Consider the following 24861-nt stretch of genomic DNA (forward strand, 5'->3'; position numbering starts at 1 on the left):
AGGAGTTGTGATGAATTAGTAGCTGTCTAAGATGTCACCAGTACAAAAAGTTAGCACAATAAATTAAATAAAAGTCAGTCACTCTGGTACAATTGTGGTCTTATACCACATGATGGCTCTTCGAGCCGAAAGCGTCGTGCATAGTCGTCTTTTCATAGCGCTGGGATAACCAATAGAGATCCAAAATTTCCCAGGTTCAAAATACCGGTGGGGCCGAATATTATTCTATCGGATCGTATGTCCAAATGAGTGATCCCTACATTGGAATGAAGTAGTTGCACATTAGTCATCGCCTTCTGAGAGATGGAGGAGGTGTGACTTGCTGAAATTTTGATCTTCAGAGTACTCAACAAGAGAATCGTACAAAAATGATTAAACAGAATCATTTATAGGGAAAACGTCAATAAATTTATCATAGGAATAGATCTGTCACTGGAGAGAGCCTACTTTGTTGGTTAATCCCTTTAAAATTAGACAAGAATGATGAGTTTTATTTCCTTGCCGCGAAAAAAGTAAAGAACGCAGTCTAACGATGGCTGGTAAGCGAAATTATTCAGTTTTTGGGGTTAAAACATTTCCGCATAAACTTTGATGAGACTGAGATGGTGTACATACTACCGGCGTATAATTTATGTCTTATTTCCCTATTAGGGTTATATTGTGAAAACGTATTTAAGAAAAAGGATATCAACTTTTTTGCCGGTGAAATCTTAGATAGCTGCTAATTCATCAGAGCTCATAAATGCTCCCATGCACTTCGAAACAGGGAAAATTTGGCTGGAACATCAAACGCTTAAAATTTTATTTTAATGATACTCATTTCTCGCTTTTCTTGCAGGAGCACACTTCTCCACTCTGATATCTGAAGCTGATCACGCGTTTAATCCTGCGTGGGACCGAAGACTTTGCGAGTGACGGCGTGGGAGTATGAGCCCTCGTCGGAGAAGAGACGGTGGCGACATACACGGAGGCACAATCGCTTCCCCATTTCGATGCCATTAAATCTTCTCCTCCTCCGTTCGACACCCTCCTTCCGGCCAGCCTCCACTTCCCCCATTGCTCTCTCTCTCACACCCCGTTAGCACCTTTCGGCCGTGTTTACGCAACCTTAATCGCACGCTTTTTCCCACCGCCCTATTCCCTACGGGTCTTCCTCCACACTCCGCCCCTTTCCGCCCCACGCGATGTCCCGCTGAAAAACACCTCCGACTCACACCTCCGCGCCGGAGGCCTCCCTCCCCTCACACGTTTGAAAACGCGGTGGCAACCGCCTGTACGCCCACACACACATATTAAAACGCCTCAAGACCGATCTACTTTTCGTTCCCTTTTATTCTCGGCACGCAGGACAAAATACAGGCCGAGGAGTATTTGAAATAAAAAAAAACCGCTTCGAATGTATTTGAAATGAAGAAGACAAAATATCTTCGACTTGGGTATTTGAAAAAAAAAGTAAAAAATAGCAATTTAAATACCTTTTAAAATACAAACTACAGTTGTCTGGAAACTAAGAGATCTGAAAAAATATAACCTGTCCTGGCACATTAATGATAGTTGCAAATATGAAGAAAACGATTATAATGAAAATGCATTAATTCATGAAGCATAATAATACAGAGCTACTTTATAAGCTATTTTACTAATATATTTTTTAGCTTTGCGCGGAAAAATACCAAAAATCGGTGTTTGAAATACAAAATACTAGATAAATTCAGGTCGTGTCTTTGATATACCAAATACAAAGTTCAAATGTATTTCGAATATTTATTGCACGCCTTGCCATCACGGCATCCACCTACACACTATCTTCCCACCACCATGTTTCTCCTTCTTAATTCACTCACCCCTTCTTCCCCATAGCTTTTTATCAACTGACTCTCTCTCTCTCTCGGAGCCTATTTAAACGGGAACGTATTCCGAATCACCAAAGACTTCGTTCGATGGAAGGGTTCGTTTTTTGCGTGGGTCCCGCCGCAACACGTCCCGGACCCATTGAAATACACGTCGCGGAGTGATTCGTCGTGAGCTTTCGGCTGTTTTATCTGTCGCCACCCTTTTTCGATAAGGTTTTATTGCGTCCGACTGGCAATTAACTGGCTGAGACTGAGGATAGTGTGATAAATGAATCACTTCCGCCGCTATGTCCGGCGAGCTAGTTGAAATTCACTGGATACGACTTCCAAGCGTGGAAGTCCAGACTGAAATTGTTGTAAATAATTATTGCTACTTAGAGCTCCATGCAGAATAAATAATTAGATTTTGCGATATAACTGAATGAATACTTGTGTTTGCGTATGAACAATTAAAAAGTCATTTTCTATATTTATTTATCTAAAATTATGCTATCCCGGCTCCACAAACAGCGGAATTTTAACATAGTCGCAAAAAATGGGAATAAAGAGGATAAAAATATCACATAAATGCATCTTTATGTCTTTTTGATTCTATTACCAGCTAACGAGATAGCTGAGCCTCATAAGAAATAACTGCGCGCCACAATCTCCTATAAAAATCCAGTACTACAATATTTTTCTATGAAATGGAAGTGAAATAATTTACAAGACCATGGAATCAAACCAAAATAGATTTCTATGACAATTACATAAACATTTATAAATGTGTCCAAACGATACATTTCCATTTGCCTAGAGCTTCGAAATTAGGATGCAATCTAACATTGTTGCAATTGGTTGCCAATTCGGCACTCGACAGCCCACTATCCCCAGCGAACAGAAATCCAAACAGGAGTTGTTTAAAGGTCTTAAAAAGGCAACACCATGGCCCGAAAATGATTCCGGAGGAACTATTATCTGGATTCATAATCACTTGAGTGCGATGAACCACCAGCTGGAAAGGAAGCATGCGTAATGCATCACTACCCAGGTGGACAACTTGAGTGGACAGTTATGCACGTCATCCATTCACCCTGCGATGAGTATTGAGATGAAATCACGCCTCGGCCACTTCCTGATAAAACGCCGAAGAGAACGCTACTTCCTATCTCAACCATTCTAAAGTACAGAAAATCTTTTCCGCAGTGAAGACACTAATCGTCATCAGCATCTTCCAAACCTATTTTCATGCATACCTACGGGTCTCAATCATCCACCAATATGAAGACAACAACACTCTTTCTGTCGAAACAGACAGTAGAGCTGCCCTAAACAGTGTTTTCTGACAGGTAGCTCATGTCTCATTGGAGTCAATGTGTGAGTATCTGCATCCTACCACCATTATAACCAAACATAATTAAAATTGCATGCAAGGCTGGCGAGAGTTGATATACATATACTGATAGAATAAATGCGTCCAGTAATTTTTCTTCGGTATAAAATGACTACAGATTAGAAAAATATATTTTTTCATCCTGGTGATATTTAATTTAAAGTACTACCTCAGAAAAAAAATTCTGAGGTCGCAGTCAAAAACATACATGATTTTTTTATAAATATAATTATATACTGTAAATATTTGTAGAAAAAGTCCTTTTGGAAATCATTTAGGAGAGTCGAATTTAATGACTTCATGCATACCTGACGAATACGGGATTCATCAAATTCCGTCAAAGTAAGAAACCCCACTAAATCAATACCTCTGTATTTAACCTCGTTTCGACCAATGCCCCTGCATTTAACCTCGTCTGAACCATAGCAATAAGAATGAAAAAGTCTTCATACGAATAAAACTAATCGCAATAGAGAAAAAAACTTAACACAGCGTCGAAAATAATATCCCATGCCCTTCTACACTCCTTAATTTTTTTCTCTCTTCCCCCTGCCCCAAACTCTAAGCTTCACTTTCCCATCAAGGGCTTCCCTACTCTTCCACCCCACCCCTCCTCTCTCTGCATACTCACTACCCACACACCCTCCTACGAGAGCACCGCCAACCCCCCACCCGACACCCCCTCCCATTCCCCTGTGCGCCCTCTAACAATTAACAGAAGATTCCCGGCCCTGATAAACTTCCCTGACACATCATTAACTCTTTCGATTTCTCTTTCTCCCTCTTTCTCTCTCTCTCTCTCTCCAACCCATTTCCCACTCCACACCCCTCCTCTTACCCCCCCTTGTCAGATACTAACCATAAACCCCCTTCGGTCCCCCACACCCCCTCTACATAAAAAGGCCAACACGCATCAACCCTATCCACTCCCCCCTCTACCGTGACCACCCACTACATATACTCCACCATAGTCCCTTGTCACACACGGTCCGCCACTCCCTATCTCCGGAGCAAAAGCGAAACCACGAAAAACCCACGCGAAAAAGAGGGTCACGCCCACGACGTTAAAACAAAAGGCGAACTGGATGGCGTAAGGGGTGTGTGGGGATTAAAAGACGTTGGGTTGGGTGCGGTGGGAGCGGGAATCAAATGGGGGGAGCTAAGCGAGGGATGAGAGGGAAAGTATCAGTATTAGTAATAGTAGATTCTGTGTCTTCAGAGTGTCAAGTAAATAAACCTCCCACTTGCTTGCCGCGATCAATTTACTTATACTATAAATTCAGTTTTTTTCTTTCTCATGACCTCTATGGTCAAATTCGATTCAGTGAAACGGAGTATAGGTATTGAAGAACTTTTAATGTAAATTTTTGCCAACAAATCGGTATAGTCATAATAACAAAATATATTGTTTTTGGACTCGTCCATTCAGATCATAATGGGGTTATACAATACAATACACCTTCGAATCATATTTATACACCTTCATCAGGGCTATGAATGAATATGAGTACATAATTTATTATAAAAATTAAAATGATGCAGTTTTAAATTAATCAAAGCGGCGTCATTCTCCCCTGTGGAAATTTAAGGACTAAGTATACCGGTCAAGGTGGCATGGATTGATCCGCATATGATGCCACAAGCTGTCGAAGTCGTGGGCAAAGCGCCACAGCTGGAGAGCAAAGGCCGAACTTAGCCACATAGAGGGACTAATAGAACTTGACTAATTTAAGTATACCGGGACTAGCCACGGTGATAACTTTTTTGGAATGCTTGTGGCATCATATGCTCAGCAGTCCATACCAACTTAACAGCGCTCTATATTCCGTAAATTTCTACAGGGGTGAGTGATACCTCGGAAGCTTAACTGGCTAAAGCACCTGACCGGAAATCCGGGATTCCAGGTTCGAAACCCGGTCAAGGCGAATGACATTTCCTCTGTGGATTTTTCGCTCAGTTTATATTATTAGTAAATTGATCGCGACAAGAAAGTGGAAGATTAGTTGCGTGGATTATGATGAAGATGCTTCGCATTTTGAATATTAAATAACTTTAATTCAGAATATCGGAGAGGCACGCAAATTGATATAACAAATTGCTGATTGGTGTCTAATTTTCTTGTTTTTCACCACCCATTTTTCACGCGTGGGTAAAATGTATACTTATATTCTTAGTGACCATGTCCTTATGGCCGGGTGGGGATTAAATGCTTTTGAAAAGGCTGGATTCACCAAAATAATTTTTCATAGAAATTTATTTGATTTAATACGAGCTTCACCTCAAACTCATAAATGCATACCGATTCAGTACAAACTAGTAAGTGCAACATGCTTAGCCATATGGAAAAACAATATTCTCTTTAAAATGCTTTGCTTAAAAAGGCAACGTGGGCCTGTGGACCATGATCACGAAACTAAAAACTAACATTGAAATTGGTTCGATATATTCCAAGCCAGTGCAGGGTACCAGAATATGTACGTTGAAATAACAAAACGAGATTATCTCATTCCAAAGAAATTGATTTCTAGTAAGATACATTTTAATATCGAAACAATGAGTAAATTCAATGTTGCTAGTGCTATTGCATGCTCTCCTTGAACGTTAATTCAAAATTCATCATAGAAACCAAATGTCTACAGTTAATAATGAAAATTCTATACAAGATAGAGAAGATATTATCCTGATTACCCATCATTATTTCGGCAGGAAAACATTCCCCAAATATGGATAGCTAAAACTATTCCTAAATAGCTGACTTCCGCCCTAAAATTTCAACTTAAAAGCTCGCCTATCGAGAGGATAGTGATCAGCTGCCTGAGCCATGAAACGTAATTTCCACGCGTAGCCAAAAGGGAAGGATGTCCGTAGACGAGAGGTAAATAACGAGAAGATTTTACTCACAAAAACAAAGACGAGGTAATGAGGAGAAAAAAAAGGAAGGGTTGGGTGGCGGATAGACGGTGGTCAGACACCCAGTGGCGCCTCCGAGTCGAGTAGCACAGTCAAAGAGGGTGGAGCGGGCACCAAGGCAGTTAATGAGTTCTCGACGAGTTGACCGCATGGGCCGAACGGGGAAGGAAGGAAGGAAAGGAAGTGGGGGGGAGGAGGAGGTAGACCAGGAGGGTGGAGAGGAAAGGGCAAAGTGACGAAACGGCGAATAAATGAATGCAAAATAGAGATTAAACGGGTACTCTCCGGAGGAGGTCCTCACGAGGAGGCGAAGAGTGGGAGGGGATGGAAGAAGTGAGTTTTCGGGAGGAGGAGAAGGAGAGGGGGGGGGAAGAAAAGGTTCGTGAGAGACGTATGCACCAATTAAAGTGACTTTGAAATGCACTCCGATGAAGGGGAAAGGTTTTTGTCGAGAGGTGTGTGAGAGACTGTAGTAAGAAAGGAGAGGAGGTCCACACGCCCTCGTGCGTGAATGCATCCGTTTCCCACGTCACCAGTACCTCACTCATTTGAAAAATTCGATCAATAGAAAATATCAATAGCGACCTGATAAATCTATGACAACAGTATGTGATATGTAGATGATTTAATCTGTACAAATTATCATGAGGTTTTCTTGGAGGGATGGGTAGCTTCCAATTTTTCGTCGGTTCCTGGTTATCGTTCTCGGTCCCGATTCTTAGCTGAGCATTTTATTTTCAAAAATAAATTCTAAGCTTAGCTTTCAATGACTTCGTAATGCTAATAGGACACCTTCCTAAAATAAGCAATACTTTACTGCCCTGGCCCAATGGCCCATTACCACCACTTTAGTTGTGGGTGCACAATGAGCAAGCTTTTGATTTAAAGTCTGACAACGGCAAAAGAATATGTTTTTAGAAAATGAAACGCGAAATCATTGCTGTAAAATCATTTGCAAATTGCATTTTATTCTGGTCAATCACTTAAGGTTTGTATTAATTCCATGAAGAAACCATCTGACCGAATTATTCGAATCATAATTGAGTGCTTTTGAATTTTGGTCAGTGGACAATTAATTAAATGCTTAATGGCAAAAATATTCACGCGACTCCAAAAGCACTATAGACTATATTCTATGACGCACGAAAACTATAAGCCCACCTCCCCGCACATTGCATTTAATATGATGCCCAGGACTGATTTTTGACCCGGCAACTTCCCGTGCGCCTCACAGATGCGCTGTGGAGAGACTGATTGATTGATTACTCTGGATTATCGATCCGCAACATGTTTGCTTTGCATTATGACGTGGCATAATCAGTGTCACCCTTCCACTTTTACGCAATGCCAACCTTTCCGGCTCTTATCTCATCACCACCGACAAGTATGTGTGCAATGTTAAAAACGTCCATTTTCTCTCGTGCAGGCTACCAATAAGTGCCAGCCAAGGTGTAAACACCCGCATGGAGCTCGGAGAGGATTATCACGAAGCCGACAGACAAACACTTTTAACCTTTGCCATCAATAACAGCGGCTCCTGGTAATCCAAAACCACAATCTGAAAAGTGACATGCAGAGTACAGTACTAATCCTAAGTGTGGAACAGGTTTTTGAAGCCATAGTTGAGTAAAAAACATATCGGGACGACATGAAGCTCGTTTTTCTATCTAGGCTGCGATTATATCAGATGCAATGGGAACTTCGGCCATTAAGTTGTGGAGAAGAATGGAGAAAGAGATAATTTCTCTAAACTTCAATGCCTATGTTTGAAAAATAGAATTAACTATGTTTTAAGTGTGAACCATTCCAGTCATTATGTGCTTGGGAAACAAAACATATCTCGTATATTTTATTTTCAAAATACCAAACGTACGTCTCAGGGACATAAATTTATAATTAATCCATAAAAAATTCAAGTTAACTTCTTTGCTTTAGAATCAAAGCACAAATGATCGGACAAATTAATGCCATGTGGTTGGAATGAGTTGTACTTAGAATTGATTATAGATCATTTTGTTGAGGGACGCGCTGGGAAGATATGTTTTGAGTCCATAAACCATAATCGAAATTCAATAAAGCCCTTAACTTTATGGAGCCTCTCTCTCCACGATAAATATAATTTAGTAATGCACTCAGTCTTCCTGGATTTCATAATTTTATGTAACCTCAATGGTTCAATTGATCGCAACAATTATCGGTGTCCTAACTATCGAAACCTACACTTAATACCAGCGCAGCGATCGCTATGATGTGACTATCCGTCATTTCCATTGGAAGTCTCGCATCAGCTTTGGTTCGGCGTCGAAAATTCAGTGCCCACATCCTTGATGACCGGGCGTTTGTGAAAGAGAGGAACATGATCCGGAAAAAATCGGACATTCGATGCAAAGGGTGTGTGCGTGGTGGGACTCAGCATAGGACTGATGAAAAAGGACGCAGCGGCAAGGGAAACAGAAAGAGTGAAATGGTATAATGGTGTGAGAGGAATAGGAGTGAAATGAGTGGGGGGGAGGAAGGGTATAGTGTTGGATGAAGTGGAGGAGGAGGAACGGAACAGCTGATTAATCGCCCTACTGGCTGAATCTCGGCAGGCTAATCACTCTTTTCCGCATCTGATCTAATTGCATTCATTTCGCATGCCACACGAGGGGATTTTGCTGGTAAGGGGATACGGCGACGGAGGATGACCTCAAGGGGGTGGGGGCAAAGGGTGCGGGGATAGGGAAGAGAGTGGGGGGGTTTAGAGGGGTATCAGGGGTACGAGTGTGAGGCGGAGAAGACCAGCGGGTGGGCATGAAGGGAGGAGGAAAACAGTGGGAAAGCGGGCGAGGGATGCCGGAGGAATTTTAAAGGACATCCCTTTAAAAAGGGTGCTCTCTTCGGATGGGGATGAGTGAAGGGAAAGAACGAGGAGGAACAAGGAGAGATAAGGGACCAATGTGGTCGCCATGGTGACATCTCCTGTGATGGGGAGACGTAGTTGATGGAATACTGTCAGACATTCCGAGGTAGACGAGAGGGGAGGTTGGGGGGAAGTGCAGTATTTTCAAACTGATAAAACGCCGCCCTGCCGCACAAGAGGTCGCGGGTTCGTGTCCCGCCTGGATAGTTTGTCCCTATCCAGGGTATGGATGTTAATGCACGTTTAATTTTTTAGTTGAAAATCTCGATGTAAAAGGCCAATGGTGCTGTTTTCGGTTGTACAGGAATGAATAGGTAAGAGACGCATAATAATAGAATAGCGTGAGAGTTGTAACCTGAAGTGAACTGCTTTACTGATTCCATTATCTCAAGAGCTAATCCGAGAGAAGTATTCGGAGAATATTCTGAAAAACTACTCGCGGAGGAAGATGGCCCACGTAAAGAGAGAGGTATATGGTAGCATAGGATGAGAACCAAAGGCAATCAACAATACTTTCAGAAGTAAATTGTTTATATTTCAAATGGGTTGTTAGAAGCGTGAAGGGTGACATTTTTCGATGATTCACAAATACAGGGCGGGGAAGAGTTTTTAAAAATTTCCGTCGTGATACAGGAATGATAGCCACTGAGCAATAAGGAGCGGTATAAAAAAACAGAGAAAATTGATCAATTTATGTGATGGTATGGGGCATTTAGGACTACCACTTCCTTCACTTCTATAAACAAGTCATTCTCCGCATGAAAACAGCGAGCTTGAGGAAATATACTCAAGTAATAGCCTTAAAATTTGCAAACAAATATTCATCTCTAATTTTATCGCCCATTACTGTTTAACATGATACTAGGAGATTATACTTTACCGAATAATGCTGACGAATACGGCGAAACTGGGAGATCCGGAGGTTCATCACGGTACGAATCTAAAATGAAATCGGTACGAATTTTTAAGTTAATGAGGTCTATAACATAAAACCACTACAATAAATAATAATAATAACTACATTAAAATGATGAGCAATGCGAAATATTTTTTGAAAGTCTTGAAGGAAAGACCTGCAGTTGGGCTAACATTGTATCTGAAATGTGTACGTAGTTTAACAAATTTATAGGCATTTCTTGCAACGAGAAAATTACATGTTTGAAGCACTACCCAAGATTACGTAGTCTTATTAATTGCCACAAAAATTTAATAAACTGACGTTCTATTCAACAAATTAGACAAGAAAAACTTTCAGTGTTTCAATTGCCAGTTTGTGGAACGTAGCTTACTGGCACTGCGTGGGTGGAACTATTATAAATATTAAACTTATATAAATTTCGATAGCCTTTCAGCCAAACCAGGCTTTTTTACTGCAGAATTCACGCAGCGTTTTCCAAAGAGTTCTTAATAATAAAATTTGCCTCATTACGTTTAAGAAATTGAGTTTTGTAGTGGGTGAAATTTCTTCCTAATTTAACTCCCACTTAAACCTTTCAATTCAAGTGCACCTTCACACAACCCCCCCATCACCAAAAACATAAAATGCCATCGGGAAACCTTTGAAATGAAGCGAGAAATTCCAATGCTCAGGGACCGAAATCAATCCAAACTCCAGTCATGAAAAGATACCTTTTATCCACTCGTGCGTAGACTACCGTTGAAATAGGTTGCAATGGATGGCGGTGATATATTGCCGAACAAATTGAATCCCTCGCACTATTTCACCCCTTAACTTGATACTCACAAGTCCAGCCCCGCTTTGATTGCCTGCATGGGTACTTTTCGGAGGAAGTGAACAGCCATTTTGCATGTTGGTCCCTTATTTACCCATGATTGGTCCCCGGAAAATTGCAACCCAAAATTTACCACCAGTTAAGAGCTTGATGCAAAGCAAGTGGAATGTTATTTAGGATGCTCGCCGAATTACACCGATGCACACTTTTCAATGAACTTTAATTCCTCAATCCCATTTCCAAGCAAGTTAAGGAACATTTCAAGCTCAAATAACGCTTCAGACTACCTTCGAAAGCGTATTACCAGAGTATTCTTAGAACGATGCATACAATTGGATGGCAGGCGTGGAAATCATGCCACAAAAATTAATTTAGGTGAATTGTATCAATTCAAAACTTGACAATTTTCCTTCCAAACTCCGGCATTTGAACTCCATAGGTGCAGAAAAATTATTCCAATCCATTTTCAAGTTACCGGGTGGGAACAATTTCTAAGGATATACTCAGCGTCTCTTTTCTCCCGGAGAAAATACAACCAAGCGCTTCGTATGAAAGAGCAGCGTAAGTATTCCAGCACTGTGGAGCACGTGAGACTATTTTCCCTGCACCACTTCCCTTTGATGCATTGACCATCGCCCGTGCTTCTCTCACAGGGATGAAATACGCCATAATTTCCGCAAGCGCCGAGCGTGGATCCACGGCATCGCCAGCGCAATTACGGAACGAATACTGGACGTATAAAAAGGTCCCCGGGGTTCAAGCCTTCATATTATGCACGGGCCACAATTCTCCGCGAGATGGCTTTTTAACACCAATTAATTGAACTTCGCGAAGGTCGCCGCCTCTTAAATTACACGACAGCTCCAACTCCCCGACGTGCGAATGAAATAGGAGCACCCTTAAGTGAATCTGGGGCGCTCTGTGTATTTCCAGGGAAGAGGCGAAAAGGACGTGGAAAGTTATATGCGGCGATAGGCACTGGTGGTACGGAATGAAAAAGCAAGGGAATAGAGGAGGCTAGAAGGGGAACTAGTTGCGATTCAGAAACGGGTGTCGGCTGTATGGAGGGAAGCATTGCTCTTTGTTGCCCTCGGAACGGTTACGGAGATTAGAAAAATTCCCATCTTGATTCAGGGAAGATAGCAACTGAGATAAAAAGTGGAATTGGAAACGTAGAGAAAGAATCTTAATGGGGAGCTGCGGGGCGCCATCTTAGATCAGAAAAGGCTTGGGAAAATGTTAACACGATCATTAAACCCAGGTTTTCATTTTTTTAACTACCATGGAAAGTAAAAGCATGAACACTCAGTATTTGGCAAAGAAGCATATAGCAATGAACAATCCAGAAATTTTTATTAACACATCTCATTACATGACTGGGATCATGGAGCCGTAACACATCATTTCATTTCCTTCTGCAAGAGAGGATAAGCTTACTATTTTCAAATTATTTCCTCTCAAAATAAGCTCTCAGTAATTCCCTATACTTCTGCATTTTCCTAATACTTGAATTGATTTCCGTTTGGACTGCGATCGCCCTCATCCCCTTGTATCAATATTTTCAATTAAAAGAAAACTGGAGAGACGACTAATATAAATTCAATATTCCTTATCCGTACGAGCAAGCATTTCTTAACAACTGCAACTATCGTTTTTCGTCCGTTGAACTTCCGAATTTGTGGTACGCAATCGCGAAATATTGCGAAACATCTGTGCTCACACAGAAATTATCTATTCTGATTTCGCAATGCAGTATGCCGATCGCGTGCAGTTGATAGTTCTTTCAAGAATAGGTTTCTCTCGATGTTTAATTCGAATCATATTCGTCAAATTCTATGTCACTCTAGTTGTATGTGACCACCGTCGCAGCCTTCATCCTTCACCTCCCACCTTTATATCACCGATGTCGTTATCGCTTTCAATGGCTATGAATAACATGTGCAAAGGCCTTTTTAATTGTTTACGATGAATACCTGCATGCCCGTAACTTTCTTATTCATTCGGATTCCCTTATTACATTATCTCCTATTCAAAATGTGCTCCAAATTTTAATCATTTTTATCCATCCCTCATCTATCGTGCTTTATCTCTATCCGGGGCGCCGCTAAGAATTAAGGCTAGGTTTAGGTGCCACTAATACCGGGGTGTATGGGGGTATGAAATACCCACCAGGATAAGCGGTATGTATGAGATTAATAAATTGCGAAATTTTAGGATAAATGGTGCAAAATGGTGAGTTTTACGGCTTTCTGAGGGGTATTTTATTAATACTTACACTATTTTATTAGTAATATCAATCCAATTAAGTAAAATGGATTAAACTTAAAAATTTCTCTGAGCTCTGGGAGGGAGTTATCCCCCAAACCCCCCCTCGCTGCGCCACTGATCTCTATCTTAATTTTACCCCTATTCCTCGCACCACCCTATGAGTGAACACCCTGAACGCTGATAAAAACCTAATAAGACACTCAGGGAAGTAAACCATTTGTCTGTTTCCACACACTTTTATTTAAATCGACCATGGTTTCGGCAACTGGTGCCATTATCAAGGTATCACGCCGGACACTGTATATTTTACTCAGGGAAGGCACAAACAGGACGGAAAAGACGCTCATAAACACGGAAGGACGCGAAAAGGAGTGAAGAATGAAAGATTAAGCGAGAGCGAGAATGAAAGAAGTTCCCACTGCGTGCGTATGCGAGACCATGTCCCTCCTCAAGAGGTTCCCCGTTTTAATACACGCTCGGGTTGGGCCGGCTTTACACTACCGTGAGCTAGAACCAGATTCTCGCAGCCTAATTACCGCGTGGAGGCGATAAATCACTGCGTGGGGCAGAATTGTTGCCAGCCACCTAATCCGGACCCTTCTCTCGCGATTATTCCCCACCCCTATTTTAAATCCAATCTCCCCACACCCTAGATTCGTCTTTCCCTCGAACCAACGACCCCTCCCCCTCTCCATGCAGACGATCTGACTCGCCACCCCCTCACACTGTGCGCCCTCAACCCTTTTCCTCCCTCCCAACGCCAGAGTAACCTCTACTCCCACCACTGCGTCCACCTAACAGTGTCGCCAATGATATACGTCCACCACGCCCACATATCCCACAATATGGGATTGGCCAGAGGGAAAAGTGACACTAATCTCAGTTAAAATGCAGAGCATTGGCGTCACGGCAAATTAGCAGTGCCGGAACGCACTTTACTTAACTTTTTTAGCAGTCAAGTATTACTCTGTGTGTTTATATATGCCCTGAACAAACTGCTAACATCAAAAATGTTCTTCATCAGAACCAAACTCAGAATTTATAAGGCCATAACAAGACCTATCCATCTTCATGGAGCAGAATCATGGGTTATCGACAAAAGAACGGAAAAGAAGTTAATTGTCTTCGAAAATAAAGTGTTAAGGAAAGTTTTTGGTCCTACAAGAGAGAACGGAGCCTGGAGAATGAAACACAATAGGGAAATCAGGAACCTTTTCAACTCCTATATCGAGTAAGGAGTTTTTATATTAATGTTCGCTTAAAAATGTGGAATGGCTGACGCAAACAGTCAAAGGAAATGAAAAAGAAAAAATACAAAAACTAAAAGCAACTTGTGCGAAAAATCCGCATAGAAAACAATGATTCGTCTTGATCAGGATTCGAACCCAGATTCCCGATTTCCGGTGGAATGGTTTATCCAGTTAAGCTACCGAGGCGTCCTCCTATAGGGAATTATGTTGAAATAGGGGGATCCGGATTCGAAATCTGGTCAAGGCAAATGATATTTTCTCTGTAGATTATTCGCACAATTTGTGCATTGCGGGCGACTCCCGTAAAAATTATCACCGTGGCTAGTCCCGGTATACTTAAAACTAAAAGCAACAAAAGTATTGCATTGAGAGAGTAATAAAATAAATACCAAAGTTAGGCATGGCATTACCAGAGATTAATTATAGAAAAATCAAATCAAGGATCAAAAACGCACACAAAAAAACTCTAGTCAAGGATATGACACGCAAAATGCATGACCTGGAAAGTAACAGATGCAACGGACGCTAAAATGTGCTGCATAAAGGACGGAATCGGAACAACGTGAAGATATATTTGAGAGCACAGGAAGATTGGATGGCGAGAAACCGGCATAGTGGACGGAATACAAGAAAATATGAATGTTTTACGGCCGCCTAGGAAAGACTGGAATTGGTTTTGGTGCAGACCAATTTAACCGGAGCCACGGGGTAAATATACGAAAAACTAGGTCAGCCGTCTGAAAACTCCTACGCCATGCTATCGCTAGAGGAAATTACCACTGCATTTCATGGCAAAACACGAATTTGTTCGAGGAATATGGGGAGAATAATTCAGTACTTCAGGGCGCTCTTTTCCCACCCCTGACGTTATATTGGTGTCACCATATAGGTGCTACGGATTTTTCTTTCTTACGTTTCAATGCTCAAAAAAACTGCAAAACATTTACAACAAGTTTAGGAGAATAACTTGATGGTGTTAGTTAAGTTAGCATGGCAGGCTTTCTAAGATAACCCGAGGCAGCAAGTTTTTATTCATTTGGTCAATAAACGTTATAATCACAAGCGCAAGAACTTCAGCACATGCATGAAATAACTTTAAAAATACATTATCGTAGAATGAAAGAGAACCCGTTATTTTTATTGAATGTATTTGTCCAAGAAAATATTACTTAATTATTGGTTTTATCTTCTTTTCGCCAGCTGTTATAAAGTACGTAATAATTCAAAGCTTTCAGCTGTTCAGTAAAAAATTCAGCGATGAAAGTAAAGTTTAATACTTCATCCCCACGTTAAGGTGCTTCTGACGACAGTATCAAGACTTTCATACTATCCCTTGAACAACTATAAGAAACGAGCCCTAGCAAAAAAAAACTTGTGTTTGAGAAGGAAACATGGGTTAAGATCTCTTTTCTCTCATTCTGCATCTTACGCGCAACTTCACAGAGCCACGCATATCGGGTGAGTTTGCAGGAAGAAAATGCAAATCTGAAAGTAATGGAGGAGAGGAGTGAGATAGCGAGCTAAAAAAAGAAAACGGGCATTAAAAACGGTCTCGTGACCTTAAGTAAACCTTCATTTCAAGGTGCTAAGTCGCCCGAAACACCATTACCACATGAATAAAGTAAGAGAAACGCGACTCCAAAAGCAAGAAGGTAGAAACCATAGTTTTCGCTCACGCATTGATGGCCATATTATAATTTTTTTAAATGTATACGTATCCTTTGCTTTCTGTCGCCTTTCCCAGAACTTCAAACACATCCGATCTCAGCGATGGTAGTGAGTGCTTTTTAAAGTCGAGGAGGAAGTCAGCAGCATGTATGATGCTGATTTTTTAAGCTTCATATACATTCAAATGAACTCCGATTGCTCGAGAGAGAGAAATAGAAGGGGAGAGAAAAAAGTAATGCATTTTTACGAGGGGTATTAACGCGACATTAGCATAGCGTACGTTTTTTTTTTTCTCCTAACTCCCAGTATGAGAGGGGACAGAACTTCTTATCGCTACGGCCCGTCTCCTGATGTCTTTTGTTTCATCATTCACCAGGGGCGTTCCTTAAACCGTAATATTCGGTCATTCGAACGTACCCCGACGCCTTTTATTGACTCATTCATCCCAGAATATGCGGGCGCGTGGAGGAAAGATTTTTTTCAACGATACTTCCTCAATAAATTCAGAAGCGTGCCACCAGGATCTTGGAGCGTGGTTGGTATTTGTCACGTAAAGGAACGGATATCCCCTCACTCACGAGAAGGGAAAGGAGAAAGGTATCGTGGGTAAATGCGATAAAAATACACTGAAACAGCACCAACACCGTATCATCTCCCGTGACAAGGAATTGGAAGAAAAAACGTTTCACTGTGGAGTAACTCAACTTTACCCCGCGACAAGCGGATGGAAAAATTTTACTTGGAAATGATTACAAGGCGGTTAATGGCTTCATAAGAATGAAAGCCGAAAATAACAAAGCACCAACCGTGAGATTTAGAGGGATAAAAATTCAGATAATAAATTTGACAAATGTGCCATTGCTTAAAATTCAACGAATATAAAGGTAGGCTATAATGACAACTGTTGCAGCATCGCGCTATCAAATACATATTAACGACCGGTCTCCGCCATTTCAGTTAATATACGCTGTAAAATATCGACAAAGTTTGGGACAATATGCTCCTTCAATAGGTAGTAAATAAAGGTATAGCAGTGCAAGAAAAAGAGCTCTCGATGTATAAATTCCCTACAGACTTTCGTTTTTGTTTGATATTAATGTTGATTGCTTCATTTTATGGACATATATTTATTTCGTATATTACATGAAATATCACAGTTGAGGACAAGAAAGATGGCATTCGTAATCATAATGTAACACTTGGAAATACGTAACGGGATATACTTGATTAACTTTTCAAGGATTTAAGTTGATTCTATAAAAGCAACCTTTCCTCGTCTATTCACTAACAATATTCTCCTCTGTATAACATGTATATCAAAAACAAATCTGACACCAAGTCAGCTAGTATTTTAAGAGATCAAACAGTTTTTTATTCGATGATTGAGACAGTTTTTATGCAAATCTTTTTACTCAAAGTAAAAATAGGCATGCATTGACGCCATGCTATTCCGGAAGCTATACGATGTAAAACGACTATTTATCTGGACGATATACAAACGCTCCTTTAGAATCAAGTCGGGAGCTTTGCTGCGGATTGAAAGGTCCCGGATTCAAATCCCAAGTGAAAATTTCGGACAAACCAAACATAATCATCCTGCGACGTGGTGCAGGGAATTGAATTGCCCTCATACCCTGAATTCCAGAGAATCGAAGCACCTATTAGGTGAGCTCCACCCTTGTGTAGGCTTTCGCGGTGTGGTCAGGATTCAGCAGACTGGTTTTCGGGGTTACTACCACGATAGAGATGAATCTACGCGGTAGAAACTCCAAAACCAGTCTGCTGAGAGCTCTACCCTTACTCATACAAACCAATCTTTGGACGTAATCACATTGTATATATCATATAAGTTAGAGCAAGTGCTGAAAGAAACGAACTCAACAAGGAGCTGCTAATGGGCAAGAAGCAACTTTGTAAAGCATTTTTTGAGCTACAGAATCCTGCCATTACTGACCAAACGAGGAAGAGAGAAGGGAGAGAAAATAAAGGAAGTAGAAATGAAAACCCGTGGAGTTGCTGTTTTGATTGTGATCGTCTCGGCCGCGAGATGGAGAAAAGTACAAACGGATTGTTTAGGAATTATTATTGGGAGAAGAAGGTTTCGGAACGATTGGAGGAGTTGGGGTGAGGAAAGGCGGGGAGGGAAGGGTGGGATAGGCGGGTGTTGAGAGCCGAGCTTTCGGGGTCTCTCGAGATAGGATCTCCGAAATTGCCAAGAGTATAGAGTCGATTGGGCATTTTGGAGGGGAACGACTTTTCGGCCCTCGAGTATCACAGCGGAGAAAGAGGATGAGATGGGTATCGCTGTTCAATCATAAGCCATAACCCACGGCATATGTTCGGGTGTATAGGAAAGCCATCTGTAAGGTTGGTGGGATCAGTGGTGCGCTCTAGAAGGAAGGTAGGACTCCACACAATCCACGTGATAGAACGATGGGAAAAAATTTAAGAAAAAAATTGTATACCGCTCTGTCTCTCACTCATGAACATCGCGATAATGCCCCGAAGGCCCAAGGTCCTCGAAGGGGTACGGTTTTTCTTTTTATTTCTTCCAATGAATCGAAGGCCCTTGCTTATTTCCGGTTCGAAATGTTTTGGGAGAGAGAGAGGAATAAGCCACAGGAACATTAGCCATATGGCAGATTAGGGGGAAAGAAAAGAACATGAGGTGGAGTCCACTCTCAGTTTATGCAGATCCAGCGATTGCGATCCGGTTATTCACTGCGGACTGACCGAAAATAACTATATAAGCAAATGGAATTGGCTGCATTTAGAAATTTCCCTCGAAAAATTATAACCTCCAGTTTGAGATGAGCGATATGGGTTTATTTCCCATTTCAAACTATTCCAACTCGATTGATTTTTCCTTTATAATCAATTTATATGCACGCCGTTCATGCTTTCACGGAGCTGAATCATGAGAGAGACCAATTCTTCGAGTTAATAAAAAGTAATTGTCATTCCTATCCCCATCCGTGACAATCGGGAGTGATAATTTAGTTTCGAACATTAATTTCATAAAGCGGGCCCAGCTGGAATTTACTTTCAATTTGAAGCATCTGTTGCAGTGCATAAAAACCCGACTCACCAAGTTTAACCTGCTTGATGAGAGCGCGAGACACTATTAGAATTGCGGCACGAATTAATGGGCAATCACACAAAACGAAAGCCACAATAACTGGGTCTCTTTTTTCATCAATAAATTCGTTATCAATGGTCAACAATCTTAAGGTTGGTTTGATGCAGCTCTCCACTCAATTCTCCTATTGGTTAACCTTTATACACCTAATTATTTCTTCTCTTTCACATCCATCCTTCTTTACTTGTTCCATATATTTCATTCGAGGTCTTTCTTTTCCGTTCTCGCCATCTGCTCGTCCCTCGACGATTGCCTTCATCAGGTCATCATATCACTCAATTGAGCCATCAAATTTGGGAGAATGGAATTCTTGTTGGCATAAAATTTATGATGAGATCACACCTTCTTATCATATTACGGACGAGGCATCGCGGAGCCAAAATATGGGAATTAATGCAACAATTTAGTCAGGCCTGAAGTCGCATTTGATTTGAACACAATTCTACACACGGGGAGAGAGGTGAGCCAAGAGGTTGATAGCATTTTAAAACTTCCCTTAACTCAACCCGGATGACAGGTTCTCTATACATATTTCCACTCCTTCCATTTATACAAAACGTTCAAGCTGCGCTGGTCTTCACTACCGCCACGCCGTCTTTTACCCTCGCCCGGAGACCATCCGCCACCCGCCGGGAGAGCGTCCCAGATAACAAGGACCCCGACTGCGACGACCACTATAGCCTGCCCAGAGACCGCCTTCCCGGCCACGGCCGCCGATTCTTCCCACACCTCCCTCACATACCGCCGTCAAAACGCTTTTCCAGAGAAATGGAAGGTTGGGTGAAATGTACAATAGAGGAGGTTGGGTACAGTTCTGCGTGCTTTTAGCGAAGGAAGATCATCCGAGGATTCTCAAGCCCGCCGCTAGAATTGTTGTCGCTACGCGCGTATTGATATCAGATTTCAAAATTGCCACTCGCGGCGCTACCAGTCATCGATTCCCTATTTTCACGAGGAAATACACAGCAGTAATACGTAATTGAACCAATAAATCATATAAACCACACCATTAACGTAAATGAGACGATTGTCAATGAAAAAAGACCACCTCCACTCCGGTTAATGGCAAAGGTCACACTGAACGCTTCCTAGTGGCTGAATTAAAGGCAACCGATACAACGCTTAACCGCCATGTTCTTAAGCCTCCTTTAACAGTTGATCCGACTATTCACAGGCTCTCCTCCAAAACATGCACTGCTGGAATCAACTTATTGGATCGAATCTCTAAAGCGAAATATCTGCATTTACATAGAGTTTACCGGATAGATTTCTCCGATTTTATGAAAAGTAGTTAAATTTTGTGTGTGGTTACCAACTCCATTTGTAAAAATCAGAGAATAAATATTCTTAACTCACATTACGCTCCGATTCTGTAAATCTGGTACGTGGTGAAGCTACTTAAAATGAAGCTACGATGAAGAAAAAAGTTCGCTAAGTTTAAAATACAAAAAAAAACTTTGACTTCGATGGCCACAGTTTTCCAGTAGCAGAATGCGCATAATAATTTTTTAGAACAAGCTCAAGGAATATAAATGGCCACTAATTCTCAAATAAAGACCACCAAAGAGCTAAGGGTGGAATTTTATTCTGCGTTAAGAATGAACGAGAGTCATAAATAACCAACGAGACAAAGACTTCACCTTATCTAACTGGGGACCCGGCAATAGCATATATCACGCCCTCTTATAATTCATTCCTACCAAATGCGAAACTCCCAGGGTTTCGGAAGTAATTCTCCTGCGTAATTAAAAGGCGGCGAAAAAATATGCGCACACATGTATTATGCTTTGGCGTACTCCTGGAGGATGTGAATGATCAAAGGTGATTATCCCAAGCAAATCACTCGGACTATTGAGAGTTCTTTTTTATATTTATTTAATTAATATACTGTAACCATCTATAAGAATGTACTTCCAAAGTCTTAGCCTAAGCTGCTAACAATTTTGAGCCGGATATTATATATCTACGGAAGTAGTCGGAAAAAGATCGGCACTAGCCTCCACCTTTCTCTCGAAACTACAATTTAATAACAATTCTTAAGAATTCCAAGTAATATTCATTTGGTGCATACGGTACCACATATGAATCCTTTGGCCAACAGAGGTTTTGTGCATGAGGTTTGGTTTAGAAGATGAAAATTGGAAAATACTTTTTCAGTGAACCAAAAATGAACTTCACTCATTTCCACAGCATATAATATAGCATATCGTATAAAATGAAGCACGCAAAGCCTAGACAGACCTATTCGCCCCGCGAGCTAGCCTCGAAAACAAAAATGCAGGGGAAGGGATGAATAAAACCGAGAAACCGAGGTTTGGGTATCAAAACAAAAAAAAAAATCCGTTTTCAGTGGAACAAAAAAATGTTACTCATTCCCGCATTTTTTTAAATTTGTATTTTCGTAATCTTGTCTCTCATATTTTGCTGATGTTTATATTTTATATTTTATTATTATATCCATTGTTATTATGCTAATGTTTAACTGTAAATTTGCAGAAATATTGTATGTGAACTATTTAAATAAGTAAATAAATATGATACAATAAGGAAAAAGAAAGAAACTCGGAGAGCGTAGACAGAAATATTCGCCCCTGGAGCTAGCCTCGGAAACAAAGGCGGGGGAGTAGGGGAAGAGATGATGGGGGTTGTGCGCGTCTGGGAAGAATGAAACGCCGAAGAAACATGATGAGAGGGAGGGAGAAGGCTTTTCAGGGAGGAGGTAAAGGGAATGGGTGGGGGGAGACTTAGGTGGGGCACGGTGGAAATAACAGATGTCTCACAGAAACATTGGTTATCAAACACTTTCTTCGGGGTATGTTTTTGACGACCGGGGCTGTTATTTAAGGAGGGTTGGATTGGGAGAGAGAGAGAGAGAGAAAGAAGGGAATCGATCGTCAAAAATGCATCAGTGGAACGGATCGCGAAGGGTGTGAGATACTCGGAGAGAAAATAGGTCGGAGAGGAAGGGGAGGAATATGAGAGGTATGGAGTGAGGGATTATGAGGACTGGAGCAATGGTAGGAGTTTTTTTTTAAACGACGCTCGTGCGGGCGGGGAGAAAGATATGGGCGATATGGTTCCTTGAATATGGTGCAAGATTCTAGGGTAGTGAAGAGGAGGAAGGTCGGTTTGTCTTTCAACAAGATTTTCCCACAATTCGACGAGGCATTGGTTGAGAAGGGAGACTGCACAGAAGACAAAAGACGGTCAGTCATGAGGAGATTTCACGGAAAACGTGACTATTTGTCGCACATCGATATCGTTTTGACTCAAATGGATATCGGGAGTTGAGGTATAAAGTGATGTATTTCTCAGAATACGTTGTGGATCGGCGTCCCTATTCTTTCGAGATGCGGGGATTGGCTTCTAAGACGCTCTCTATGACTCTGTGGGTAAGCAATTTTACTTAGAGATATACAACTTCTTGTGCTTAAAAACGCTTCCGGGGAGAAAGCAAAACCATGCAATCGAGGGTTGCATAAGTTAAGATAAACGGTGGCGGCGGGGTAAACCTTATGCTTGACACTCAAGAGATCGTGAGTTCGAGTTCCGCCGAGGTAAGTTGTCCGTATCCAAGACAAGGATATTTTTTTTCGTTAAATTGTAAAAGTTAACAATCCCGATGTAAAAGTCCAATGGTGCTAAAAAAACAAATAAATAAATCGGGATTTGCATTAAGTTAACATAAATCTGGCGTCTGAAGTGCAGAGATTTTGTACATGAGGCGATGTTTAGAATATGAAATAGGATCATCGATATCATTGACAAATATTGAAGTCTTTAAAGGTTGACTTTGTGAACTGCAAGTATGAGCACGTAGAAAAGTTATAAGTTTGGCAGAGAGTAATTAACATGATAATATTTCGACGCGCGATATTTCATCACCATATTTAATTTCATCTTAATAACAAAAGTAATAACTTATTTAGAGAACCAGAGAATTTTCAGGAATATACTTTCTCATGAGTCTATCAATTCCCTTAAAACATTAGGGGCTGTAGTTTATGGCTTAGATGGAAGATGAGACTTTCTACTCCCATCAAGCCCAATAAAGGGAATTATAGTTAATATTAGTAACTCCTATAAAGTATGTTCCCCTACTTGAAAATGAAAATTATCCGCGCGGTGAATAAGATTTTAAATAAGCCACTAATTCTCAAAAACCAAGTCACGGGGATATTCATATGCAAAGAAAAAAACTGACCCCATCAATTTGGTCATGAAGTAAAAGACCTGCACCTATTCATTACGGGAAACGGAAATTGAGACTTCGACAACGTAGAACACTAGAACAAAGGTCCCAGTATGGCGTGGGATAGAGGAGGTCGGGGCAAATCCATAAGGCACGTACCTGACCCACCAAAGGTAAACGAAAACCCTCAACTATCCCCACTCCATCCAAAACACATTGGGATCCTCGAAGAAAATGAAGAGGAAGGTCCCTTAAACGTTTAACCGTTCCCAAAACACCTTAATGGCCGAGAGTTCATGGACTCAAACTCGTCCTGGAAGCCGAGAGAGGTGAAAAAACTCCGACAACAGATGCACTGATCACTGGAGTCCTCAATATATATTTGGAACCGAGCACTTCCCAGAAACTATCGATGGCTCCACATGGGAAAGGAAAAAATAAGTGATGGGTCGATCCCAAAATTTTAGCGATTCCGATATCGATCCCGGTTCTGACATTTCGATTTCGATTCTATCGATACTTATTCCGTCGATCCTGATGCCAGAGGCTCCAAAAAAAATTTAATTAATTCATGACAGCAAGACAACCACGTAAAAAGTTAGTACTGTTTGAAATAATCAGTTGAATAAAAGCATCAATCATATCATCACTATATAATTGAAATATAATTGCTAAATTTCAGAACCGAACTTATGTCTCTGTAATGTCATTACTGGAAAACGGCATAGAAGAAACATAGACCTTCTTTATAAATGATACATGGGAAGAAACGGTCAATACACTGATTCGAATGTCTTTTGTTTTGACGATTACGTGACGCGAAAACTCAAATGACCGTTAGATGCACGGTCGTATATAAACTTGTGGTTTGAAGTAATCGGAATTGATTTTTCACCTTCGTAAATACTCATTTTCGATTCCGATTCTTGACATAAAATCGAGGAATCGATGAATCGAAGAATCGAATCGACCCATCACTAGAAAAAATATAATCCAGCACTGACGTCAATGCAGTCAGTGACGGAGGTTATCCGATGCAGAATAGGAATATCAAAGTGGGAAGGGGGAACGGGCAGAAGGTAAGGAGTCAGTCGGAGGAGATCGAATTGGGACTATAATTCCGAATGTCGGGACTCCGACGAAGCGCACATAAATCACGGAGTGGGAAAAATGATGATACGGCTTCAATTCCTCCTTTTAGACCTTTTTTCTCTCCCCCTCCTCATTCCCCTAAAAAAAAAAGAAAGCACATCCGATAGGATCTTAATGCATGTTATTTGGTAAACGACACCGATTTTCCCCTCCGTCCCCGCCTACCTCTCCATTTACCAATTCTTGTAATTGTGGAGGGGAATCAAACGGCTGGAGGAATGGGAGCGAGGGGAAAGCGGTGGGGTGGGAGGGGAGTGTCATTATGGTTATTTCCTACCTACGCCCTTCTTTTTTTCCCCTTATACCTATCCATACACTCGGTCCTCAGCCTTCCTTTTTTCGTGCGTTATGACGAGTTGGTGTGGTGGCTAGAATGCTGACTTCACACCCAGTCGGTTCAGGTTCAAATCCCGGCGGTGACA

At 41.3% G+C, this 24861-nt stretch overlaps 1 protein-coding gene across 1 annotated transcript in view; it reads right to left on the bottom strand.

Moving 5' to 3' along the window:
- Positions 1-24861, bottom strand: part of LOC124158166 (transcriptional regulator ovo) — a 773475-nt gene that overhangs the window by 398318 nt on the left and 350296 nt on the right. The window contains exon 3 of the mRNA XM_046533350.1: positions 9918-9977. Within this exon, the coding sequence (XP_046389306.1) occupies positions 9918-9977 (60 nt within the window). The remainder of the gene's footprint in view (positions 1-9917; positions 9978-24861) is intronic.

The sequence above is a fragment of the Ischnura elegans genome, chromosome 4 (genome assembly GCF_921293095.1).
Source record: "Ischnura elegans chromosome 4, ioIscEleg1.1, whole genome shotgun sequence".
Taxonomy (NCBI): Eukaryota; Metazoa; Arthropoda; class Insecta; order Odonata; family Coenagrionidae; genus Ischnura; species Ischnura elegans.